General features: G+C 48.2%; 1 protein-coding gene across 1 annotated transcript; it reads left to right on the top strand.

Moving 5' to 3' along the window:
* The first annotated feature begins 220 nt into the window (after nucleotides 1-220).
* LOC147224662 (tyrosine-protein kinase CSK-like) lies at nucleotides 221-9,598 on the top strand. The gene is made up of 13 exons (XM_086163595.1): nucleotides 221-622; nucleotides 3,114-3,352; nucleotides 3,429-3,542; nucleotides 3,621-3,733; nucleotides 4,783-5,002; nucleotides 5,595-5,688; nucleotides 5,775-5,840; nucleotides 6,044-6,143; nucleotides 7,082-7,172; nucleotides 7,250-7,323; nucleotides 7,549-7,744; nucleotides 7,831-7,917; nucleotides 8,769-9,598. The coding sequence occupies exons 2-13, from the start codon at nucleotides 3,338-3,340 to the stop codon at nucleotides 8,952-8,954; spliced, it is 1,356 nt and encodes a 451-aa protein (XP_086019721.1). The 5' UTR covers nucleotides 221-622; nucleotides 3,114-3,337; the 3' UTR covers nucleotides 8,955-9,598.
* Nucleotides 9,599-11,576: the final 1,978 nt, after the last annotated feature.

The following is an 11,576-nucleotide window of genomic DNA, read 5'->3' as shown; positions in this document are numbered from 1 at the left end:
GGAATGTGCGTGTGTTTCTCTCACCACGGTTTCCGGAAGTTCCGCAACTCACCGGGCGGAAGTCCGCCCGCGGCTGGGGCTTGTTATTAGTTATTTACTTTTATCTTTTAAAAAGCAACCCGCGTGTTTTCCGCGTCACCTTCCCCCGCGGGGGTAACGCCCCCCTTCCATCTGCGCGTCGCCACTGCGCATGCGCGTCTGAGAATCAAGGTGGGGCAAAGTAAAGTTGAGCGTGTGTGTATACATGTATGTATGTTTGTGTGTGAGTGTGTTATCCGGCTGCACCGGAGTGTCCCGTCACGCAGAGCCGCGCGTCCACACCCCACACGGGATTCCGCCTGACTCTCCGTGCACGCCGTTCCGGGCCGGTCCAGCCGCGGAGGAGACGTCACCCGGAAGCCCCCCACCTCCGTGTGTGTGTGAGTGTGTGCCCCCCACGCAGGAGATGTCTTCAGGGGGGGTCCCCGCCGGTGTGCGGCCGCGGGCGGGCCGCTGAGGCCCCCGGCCCACCTGGACTCCGCTCACTTCCGGCCCGTGGAAGCGACACTTCCTCTCGCCGCGACTCCCCGGAAGCCGCCCGTGGAAAGCCCACCTGCCGCCGCCCGGAGCCCGCTGCGTCCAGGTAGGGGTCCGCTGGACGGGGTGCGGGTTTGCGGGGTTGAAGGTGAAGGTGATGATGATGAAGGTGAAGATGAGGAGCGACAACGGAAGTTCGGTTTCCGTGACAGTTTTGAAGAGTTTGGGGCGCTTTGGAAAGTTTCTATCCAGTCGTTTCCACGCGTGTCGGTTCACGCTGATCCTGCTTATCAATATCGATTGCAGACCCGTGAGATAAACCTATTGATTAGGCGGCACTTCCTGATCGGTCACCATGGCAACCCGCGGTTCAGAGGGGATTATTGATTATGGGTTCTGAGAATGGTCTCCTCGGGGCTTTGGGTTGATTCAGCGGAAGGTGGAGGTTTTGAACCAGGAGCTGAAGGAGCTGCGCTCCAGCAGATCTCTCGTGGGGAAGAGAATCCTTGAAATGTACAAACCCACCAGTGTTTTTGGTCTGAGGTCACCAGAAGCTCCTGAGAACACTTGATCTCCTGCTGGTTCTGGTTTAGGGGGTCGTTTCTCCAGACGCTCCACCAACTAACAGCAGGGGAGCAAGTGGAAAATCAGGCCAACTGTTGGCTGTGCACGGCTGCACTGCACCAGGAGGGAAGTTCCTCTGCCCCCCCCCCCCACAATACCTGCAAAATTGTAAGTGTTTGGCTGCAGGAAGAGCCTTGAATCTTCCCTTTGAACCTAAATGGTGCTGAGAAGATGCAGGCACCACTGGAGCTGCTGTTGGAGCATCCAGGAGATCTCGCAGCAACGCGTGTGTGTGTGTGTTTGTGGCTCCCCAGGGCGCTAAGCCGTTGAAGCTCCAAACACAGCAGATGTTTGACCTGAGCGCCAAACGGTTGCTTACAGAGGAGGAAGTGAGGATGACGGCCCGCGAAGGGTTAACAGGAAGTGACTGAGAGGAAGGCAAATGTAATGAAAATGAGTGTGAAGGAGGGAGAATGCGCTCTGACCTCACAAGAAGACGGACTTCAGAGAAGTGTGTGTCGGGGAGTTACTTCTGTGAGGCCTCGTGCCTTCTTCACCCTCCTCACCTGAAGCTCAGGCTCCAGCCTCGGGGAGGGAGCGGTGGATTCAGGCTGTCTCCACATTCCTGTCCCGTCTTGTTCTCACTGTGTAGTGTCTCGCTCCTGCCGATCTTTGCCGTCCGGCTGAATCCTGGAATACACCTGAATCCACCGTTTGCTCCAGCCAGATGCAACTGTACTTCTATTTACTCTCAGAATGCGATCCTCCCTGTCTTCACCTTTGCCGGTTTCCTGTATCAGGAGCCACGATTGAGGACATTTCCCCGTTGGTGTGTGTGTGTTCAGCGTGTGTATGTGCGTGTCTTCAGTTGGCAACACGATGGCAGTTTTATTTTTTGCACATTTCAAGGTGTGATGATAAGGAAACGGTCCGACTGCAGAGGGGAGGAGGGTGGAGGAGAAACCTGTTGCTTACCTTAGAGGGGGGCAGGGTGTGTGTGTGTGTGTGTGTGTGTGTGTGTGTGTGTGGGGGGGGGGGGGGGGGGGGGGATCTAGGCCTCGGTGGCACTCGCAGCAACTCACAATGACGGTCTTGTCTGCTTCCTGAAAGCAGTGAGCTGTGAGGAAAATGTCAGTGCGACACTGACACTGCTGTGATGCCTTCACTGTCCTCAAGTGAAAAATAAAAATCCAAAATCATGTGTGTGAGCCTCCTCTGGCGAGCCTCGGACATCGGTGTCAGCACCGGGAACCCACAGGACGCTCCCGGTGGAGGTCCAGGTATCTCCTGCCGGTTCAAACTCCAACCAGAGGCTGAAAGCGTTATTTCCAAAACCTGGTCCACCTTGGTAGGAAACATTTGAGCACATTAGCATTGTGTGTGTGTGTGTGTGGACTCTTTATTTTTGCTTTCGACCTTTGGTACATCGGAAAGAGTCAAATGTCAGCTAGGGAAATGAGGAGGAAGGTTTGGGGTTTGACCGTCCCGAGGATCAGATCTCCACGGTGAAGGCCAACGTGGAGAGAAAAGTCATCTCTGCTCCTCTGTGGACCCGAGGAGGCCCCCGGGAGTTTCTGGCTGATATCTGTGGCTGGGATTTTTGAAATTCTGTCGAAAAGTAAAAAGCCAGCGGAGGCCTTCCCGTCTCCGTGGGAACCGGCACAGGAAGCGGGGTGTTAGATGTGGAGGGGGGGCAGAGGAATGTTTAGCGTGACCTAATCCCAGCCGGAGGAGGGACGCCCCGCCGGGGTCCGGCTCCGGCCCCTCCGTGTTTGGAGAGGGCGGTCCGGGCTGGATCTGCGCTCAGAGCGCCGCGCGCATCATGGAAAGAGCGGCACCGGTTGTGAAAGCGGGGCTTCAGATGTCGACGTGTTAGTTCTGCTTTCGGAATCAGAGGGCTATTTTTGGAGGCTATCTGATGTGACGCGTCTTGCGTGGGATTGGACGATAACCAAATTGTTAGCTGTAAATCAGCACCCCTTCCTCCTCTCACCCCCCTTAAAAAAAAACAACTTTTCCTTCTCCCTCCTGAGGTTGCGCACCGCAGAGAGCGCTCGGGAGGGTCCGGGCTTCCGCCTCACCGGGGTTCCTCGGCCCGTCGCCCCGGAATATTGGGCTCAAGGAGCCTCGGCGGACCTTCTGGACCAGGAACGGCCCTCGAGGTTGCTGTTCAGGGGAGATCCCGAGCTCCGGTTCCTTCGCTGGCGGCCTACCGGCTCGGATGTAATCAACTAGAGGACCAAAAGACAGTCTAACCATGACGGAGCTCAAGGTGAGAGGCCCCTCCTTTGGGCGAAGGGTCGGTCCCGGGGCTCTGCTGACGGTGGATCTCCCGGTGGTTTCCTCAGACTCCGTGGCCTCAGGGCACCGAGTGCGTGGCCCGGTACAGCTTCAAGGGCACCTCCGAGCAGGACCTGCCCTTCAGCAAAGGAGACGTTCTGACAATCATCGGGGTCACCAAGGTAACGTCGCCCGAGGTCCCGCCTCTGGACGGGATGCCCTGGCTCAACTCAGGCCTCGGCTTCTTTCTTCTTCTCCAGGATCCCAATTGGTACAAAGCTAAAAACCCAGCAGGTGCTGAAGGAACAATCCCGGCCAACTATGTGCAGAAACGGGAAGGTGTAAAGTCTGGAGGGAAGCTCAGCCTGATGCCGTGAGTACCAGGCGCACACACACACACACACACACACACGTGTGACAGAGTTTGCATGTGCGCGGGTTGTCAGTTTATAGCATCCTCTATCCCATAATTTCTGCCTGGAATTGCCCGATGGAGGCACAAACCTAGAAAAACCGCACACACAAAATAAGTGCGTTTGCTTTTTTGGAGCCTGTTTCCTGCACGGCCCGAGGGTACAGCCGGCATGACAACCATTGACAGAATAATAATAATAAGAACAATCAGGATAATCACTGATATTAAAATCATTGCAACAGCAAAAATAATGTAAACAAGGATAATAATCTTTTTTTTCAACGATAATTCTGATTAGAATAATAATATCCGTTAGAGAACAAATAATGATCATTATAATAATAGTAATAGTGACAATAATAAACACAATAGTAAGAATATTTGTAATAATAATAATATCACTGATAATAACTGTAATAAAAGTAAAAGAACAATAATGATAAAATCTGATTGATAATAACAGTGATAACAATAATCAATGATAATAATAATGACAAAAATGAATAATAACTAATAATTATGAACATGAAGACGATAATGAGTCATAGTTTTTATTATTCTCATAACAGATCACTTACAAGACTGGATGTGACTTAACTCATCGTTGTGATTTGAGATTGAAATGAATAAATCTGATATAGCTTTGTTGAGTATAAATATGCAGCGTCTTAAAGTATCTCATCGTAAAATAACTTTAAATGAAAAATGACCTGAACTACTTTTCCTTCAAAATTTATTGCTGAGCTGAAGGTGGCAGATTCAAATCATGCACTGAACTGGGTTCTCTGAGAGGGTTCTGCAGGTTCTCCATCTTCCTCCCGCAGTTCTAAACCTGCGGTTGGTGCTACGAAGACTCCGTAGGCGTGAATGGTTGGGTGATTGACAGCTGACCTGCTGGGTTAAGCCCCGCCTCTCGAGAGATGGGCAGCTGCGATTGTTCCGCCTTCGGCGTGCGCTGGCATTGGACTTTCCCAGGAGCGGTGACATGTGGGCCTCTTTTTGTCCAGATGGTTCCATGGGAAAATCCCGCGGGAACAGGCGGAGTGCCTGCTGCTGCCGCCGGAGACGGGCCTTTTCCTGGTGCGAGAGAGCACCAACTTCCCCGGCGACTACACGCTGTGCGTGAGCTGCGACGGCAAGGTGGAGCACTACCGCATCATCTACCACAACGGCAAGCTCACCATCGATGAGGAGGGCTACTTTGAGAACCTCATGCAGCTGGTGGAGGTGGGCGGAGGCTTTCAATCTCACACCGGCTGATGATGTTTTTTAAAAAAAATCTCCGGTTATAATTCCCGCTTTAAGTAGGAGAACGCAGGCTGACAACTTCTCCATGACCTTCTCTCAGGTTCATATCTGGTTATCAATCATTCAAGTAGCTTCCTGTTGAACCTCAGTGCGGTGTCGCTGCGTTCTGACTTCTCGCCGACCCTTCCCCATCTCTAGATGCGCCAGTAATCCATCCTCGTTTGTTTCTTTGTGCTTTACGAGTCATTCGGGGAGCTCTTTATTTTAACGGCCGACCAAAAGGTCAGGACGCGTCCATTCTAGCATGAAGTCCCTCCGAGGAGGAGGAGAAGAAGGAGGATGTGTGCTGCTGCCGCCGCCGAACGGTTCCTGGAACAAACCCTGAACAGGAAGTGTCAAAGAGGAAGAGAGAAGCGTGAAGCGTGGGCCTTCAAACCTCAAAGCGGCTTCTTACTGTCAAACTGACTCACTTTCCTTTCCTTTGAGCGGCGCCATGCAAAGCGTTACCTGTTGCAATAACACGGCTCCTTGCCACTCACTGGGTGCACGTGTTCCGGTTCTCCCCCACCAGCACTACACCAAAGATGCCGACGGCCTGTGCACCCGTCTGATCAAGCCCAAGGTGGAGGAGGGGACGGTGGCCGCCCAGGACGAGTTCTCCAGGAGTACGGCCACGCTTTTCGTAAACGCCGCATGGAAGACTTAAATAAACAGCAACGTGTAAATGGCGCGTGTGTTGTTTCCTCTCCAGGCGGCTGGTCCATGAACAGGAAGGACCTGAAGCTGCAGCAGGTCATCGGTAAAGGAGAATTCGGAGGTAGTTTCCTACTCGCAGTCCTCCTTTCTTTTCTCGAGCACCACTGTTTTTCACCGGAAATGTATACCAGCACCATATTTCCCCCTCTAAATCACGACTGTGAACGGTGTTTTTGTTGCGAGTGCAAAAAAACGGCGCAGGCCACGCGGCCTCGTTGATATATACCCGCAGTGACGTCTTGTTTCCGCTTCCGGTCTTTGCAGACGTGATGGTTGGAGACTACAGGGGGACCAAGGTGGCGGTGAAGTGCATCAAAAACGACGCCACGGCTCAGGCCTTCATCGCCGAGGCCTCCGTCATGACGTAAGCCCGACGGCGCTCTCCTCCTCACAGCTCGCACATCTGGTGCAAAAGTACAACTCAGCAAACGCACCTTTTTTTATAGAAATTTAATAGAAAACACAGTGGAGGCACTGGATTTCTTTTCCTGAATTTTCCGGACTATTTTGCGCACCTGAATGGAAGTCGCACTGGCTAAAAAATATAGAAATAAATCTATGTGTACATATATAGGCCGCACTTGTCTGTAAGCAGCAGGTGTCCACGGTGTAACATGAGATATTTACACACAAACATTTTAATTACATCCATACCGGTAACATCCACACATACATACTGAAAATTATTTTTCAGGTAACACAGCTGATAAAAAAGATGAATAATAAAAGACAATTTTCTAATCCTCCTCCAGCTGATGGCTATCTTGGTCTTCCTCCCGCACGCCAAAACCATTAAGGTCGTTTTCATCACTGCCGGAATTGAGCGGCCTCGGAATTTCATCCTTATTTCATCAGTCCGATTTGAAGAGGATAAATGTTTCGTTAGCTCGAAAAAAAATCCACCAATTAGCCGCATCGTCGTTTAAATCGTGGGAAAATGTAGCAGCTGATAGTCCGGAAACGTACATATAATATACAGAGTAGGCTTTGTCCCACAGACACGCAAGAGGTTCAATAGAGTCATTGAGAATGTGAGAGTGAAATGTTTGTGTCTCTATGTAACCTGTTTTCTCTTAGTATAAGATAGATTTACTAGTATGCACACCATGATATCCTTAATTTTGGTCCTCGAATAGCTCTTCTTCTCAGTGTTTGTCCTCCGACTCCTGAAGTTGTTGTGGTTTGAGATGAAAGGCGGTGCGTTTAATCTTCCCATCGATCGGAGCGCGTCCAAATAGCAGACGTGTCAAATCCACAGAAGCAGAAATAAAGTGATGCTAAGTGCCGTGCGTTCCTTCAAAGGCAACTCCGGCACGAGAACCTGGTGCAGCTGCTCGGGGTGATCGTGGAGGAGAACGGGAGCCTCTTCATTGTCACCGAATACATGGCCAAGGTCGGTGAGCGGTCGCTCGGTCACGGACGTCGGCGCCGCTATCTCTGTCGCTGTCACATGGCGGTTTGTTGTTTCAGGGCTGTTTGGTGGACTACCTCCGCTCCAGGGGACGGACTGTACTCGGCGCAGATGCTCTCCTTCATTTTGCGCTGTACGTAGGTTCGCAGTACATAGCGGAAGAGCCATGGGGCCGTATTGTATTTCTGCCTCCAATTTATCAGCATGCTTTTGTGCACCTTCTAAGCGGAGTCACCGGAAGAAAAAGACAGAAATCCAATCATTCAGTTTTGTTTTGCGGAATTGGTTGCAATCTTCCGAGCCGATCCGCCCTCCGGGAGCCGGAGTTGAACCTACGACTGTCTCCTCTCTGCCGCAGGGACGTCTGCGAGGCCATGGCCTACTTGGAGGCCAACAACTTTGTCCATCGAGACCTAGCGGCCCGGAACGTGCTCGTGTCGGAGGACGGCATCGCCAAAGTCAGTGACTTTGGCCTGACCAAGGAGGCCTCGTCCACCCAGGACACCGCCAAGTTGCCCGTGAAGTGGACCTCGCCAGAAGCCCTCAGGGAAAAGGTGGACTTTCAGAACAGCGCTTGGGTTTAACTTCTTGGTTTGGAGACAAACTCTGACATCTGGCTCCGCTTCAATGCAATCCACAGAAATTTTCCACCAAGTCGGACGTTTGGAGCTATGGCATTCTCCTCTGGGAGATCTACTCTTTTGGCCGGGTGCCTTATCCGAGAATCGTAAGTGTCATCACCGTTTTCACAAGAACCTCTCAGACGATCTGAAATCAGGAACCAGGGTGTAAACGAGAGGGAAGAGGAGATCGAACCACCAAACAGGTTTCAGGCAAAAATATATTTTCATTCCCGTATTCTATTTATTTTATCATTGAAGTGTTTTTCGATGACACTCGTCCCATTAGACACTTGTTGAAAGATCGCACCCGTTAGCTCTCGTTCTGCCCCTATTCATTATGTCAACACATTCAAGGACCATAAAGAAACATGTTTCCCTGCAAAATAAGATTCTTCCTCTGCTTTCTGCGCTGAAGCCAGATTCTTTGACAAGGTGTTGGGACAAAGGACGCTCAGTCAGGACATAATACTAGGCACAATAAAGGGCATGTGTTTTTCTTTTGGTACGAATACAGCAATAATGTTTAAAATGATACAGGTATAATACATATTACACTGAAATAAGAAATTGGAATAGAATGCAATAGAAATCTGCATAAAAAGTGTATTTTTAAACGGCCGGGGAGAAGTGGAACTGTAGTTCAGCGGGGGCATTATTTTACTGTAACACCGACTGGTGTCACACAGAAACCGACACTGAAAACACCGTTTGGCGTTTGTTATTTTAAACCTTCCGACAACAGACGAGGACGAAACATTTCACTGGCGGAAGCCAAGGGTCTTGAGAGAAGGATGCCGCGACAAGTCAGAGAGAAATGTTTTAAATTCGTGGCTAACGGGGGCCGTGCTAAAAGTGCTAAAAGGCGGAGACGCCCAGGGCACGGCTAAACTAAGCTCAACCGAGGCGGGCTTCTGTGTCAATATAATGTTTTAATGTTGTTTTCCCCATTCTGCAGCCTCTAAAAGACGTGGTCCCCCGGGTAGAGAAGGGCTACAAGATGGACTGTCCGGACGGCTGCCCAGAAGTCGTCTACAATATTATGAAACAGTGCTGGAACCTGGAGACTGGCGCCAGGCCCAGCTTCCAGATGCTGAGGGAGTGGCTGCAGCAAATCAACCAGGGGACAGGGGGGAGAACCTGAGGGGAATGGACAGTTACTGACAGTTACTGACGCTGAACATCCCTCAAGATTGACCTCTCTGGACTGTTGGTTTCTCCTCTTTTAATATCTAACTGTAACTCTCTGCATGGGTTTTGCAGCAGCTCCCAGGCGGAGCAGCAGTTTTGGTGTCCTCCTCTGCTCTGCTGTGAGCGCTGCCTCCAGGTCTTTATTCCTCTCATTGCAACCTACAAACTTTCAGAACTTTCAAACAATCCCGTTAATTATTTAGGTCAAACTTTGGACTAAAAACATGTTTTTAAGGAGAAATATTTGTCTACATCATTACCAGATGTATTATTTTTTTCCTTTTTTGATAGAACTTCCAGGTACACCATGTTTGCATGTACTATTGAATGTTGATTTTATTTTTTTGCTAAAAGGAATAATGTAAAAAGGATAATTAAGCAGCCTTGTTTTGTATTAATGACAAAGTTGTGCCACAAGTCCGGGGAAAATGTTACTACTGAAATGACGACACGGTTTTGGTTTGATCTCGCAAAAAAAAACTCCGATGTACAAAGTATGACGTCCATTCAGAGCAATTATTGGAACAGACACACTATCATTTTAATGTGATGTGAAAAGGAGAATTCTCAACAATAAAGTATATTGCATTTTGAAAATCTTTTCCTATCTTTCTGAGGCACCTGGAAGTCCTGAGGGTTTATAGGTTTTGATTTATATTGAGTACAAGTCATGGCTTCCATCTGGTTGAGCAAGACATTGATGGCTGCCGTCCAGGATACAACCCCCCACAGTACCGATGTGTTCACACACGTGTGTTGAAGTGTTGTTGAGCAAGATGCTGACAACCCATCATAAATAAATGGATGCCAGGATTAATTATTATGACCATATAGAGCACATTCAATGAAAGTTGAAAATGTAGTCATATATGTATATACATATACATATAAGAATTTAATATACTTAATATATAAATACACTAAATATATTACATTTTTAAACTATAGGAAGCTGTTGAGAGGAGGAACAACAGCTCACCGGGGATTGTCTTATTTTGTGTTGATTATTTCAATGACTTTTTAGTTCTTCCCCCATCCGAGATGTTAAAATGTGTTTTGATACATATACAATGATATTTAAAATAATTCAAGTATGATATGTATTAGCTAAATGAAATACACATCTATTACATTTAAAAAAGTAATTTACAGCAGACTGGAGAGAGGAGCTACTATAAGTCCCCAGGGGATTGTGTTGTTTTGTTCTGATTATTTTGAAATGACATCATTCTAATGCATTTGTGCTCTGCCCTCATTCATTGTGTAAAAATATGTTTCAATACATATACAGAAATAATGTTTAAAACTACACCGCTATTATATATATAGCTTAATATATTAAATATGGATAAAATAATAGAAATTACATATACACATATAAGGTAGTTGGTGTGAGAGAGGAGGCTACAGAGAATAGGGTTAGATGGAGAAAGTTGATTCGCTGTGGCGACCCCTGAAGGGAAAAGCCGAAAGAAGAAGATTACATACACACACACATACATATATATATATAAAACAACACAGGTATAATAGAAATTAGCTCAATGGAATACATTAAATCTTCTTCTTCTTTCAGCTTTTCCCTTCAGGTGTCGCCACAGTGAGTCAACTTTCTCCATCTAACCCTATTCTCTGTAGCCTCCTCTCTCACACCAACTAACTTCATATCTTCTCTCACTACATCCATAACTCTCTTTGGTCTTCCTCGAGACCTCTTGCCTGGCAGCTCCAATTCCAGCATCCGTCTACCAATATATTCTCTATCCCTCCTCTGTACATGACCGAACCATCTCAGTCTGGCTTCTCTGACCTTCTCTCCAAAACATCTAAAATGTGCTGTTCCTCTGATAGACTCATTCCTGATCCTATCCATCCTGGTCACTCCCAAAGAGAACCTCAACATCTTCATCTCTGCAACCTCTAGTTCTGCCTGCTGTCTTTTGGTCATTATAACAGTTTCTAGTCCATACATCATTGCTGGTCTCACATATGTCTTGTACTGTAGCTAGCATACATGTCCTGCACCAGTCTAACATACTTCTCTGCCACTCCAGACTTCCTCATACAATACCAGAGCTCCTCTCTTGGCACCCTGTCATATGCTTTTTCTAGGTCTACAGAAACACAATGCAGCGCCCTCTGGCCTTCTCTGTACTTTTCTATTAGCATTCTCAACGCAAATACTGCATCTGTAGTACTCTTCCTAGGCATGAAGCCATACTGCTGTTCACAAATGCTGCCTTCTGCTCTCAGTCTAGTTTCCACTACTCTTTCCCATAACTTCATTGTATGGCTCATCAACTTTATCCCTCTATAGTTGCCACAATTCTGCACATCCCCTTTATTCTTAAAAATAGGCACCATCACACTTTGTCTCCATTCTTCAGGCATCTTTTCACTCTCTAAGATCCTGTTGAATAATCTAGTCAGAAAATCTACTCCTGCCTCTCCTAGACACTTCCACACCTCCGCAGGTATATCATCAGGACCAACTGCTTTTCCACTCTTCATCCTCTTCAATGCCTTCCTCACTTCCCTTTTACTAATTTGTGCTACTTTGTGATTTACAAAAGTC

Source organism: Fistularia commersonii, chromosome 17 (genome assembly GCF_037954325.1).
Source record: "Fistularia commersonii isolate RoL2024-O1a breed Wild chromosome 17, RoL_Fcom_v1.0, whole genome shotgun sequence".
In the NCBI taxonomy this organism is placed as follows: domain Eukaryota; kingdom Metazoa; phylum Chordata; class Actinopteri; order Syngnathiformes; family Fistulariidae; genus Fistularia; species Fistularia commersonii.
Note: the sequence above shows the minus strand (reverse complement) of the source record. Positions and strands in the feature narration are given on the sequence as shown.

What these genes read in the sequence shown, in the direction of transcription:
- LOC147224662 (XM_086163595.1), top strand. An exon ending in CCAGGACGAGTTCTCCAGGA is followed by an intron (nt 5,689 to 5,774) that starts GTACGGCCACGC and finishes TTTCCTCTCCAG; the next exon opens with GCGGCTGGTCCATGAACAGG. An exon ending in TCACCGAATACATGGCCAAG is followed by an intron (nt 7,173 to 7,249) that starts GTCGGTGAGCGG and finishes TTGTTGTTTCAG; the next exon opens with GGCTGTTTGGTGGACTACCT.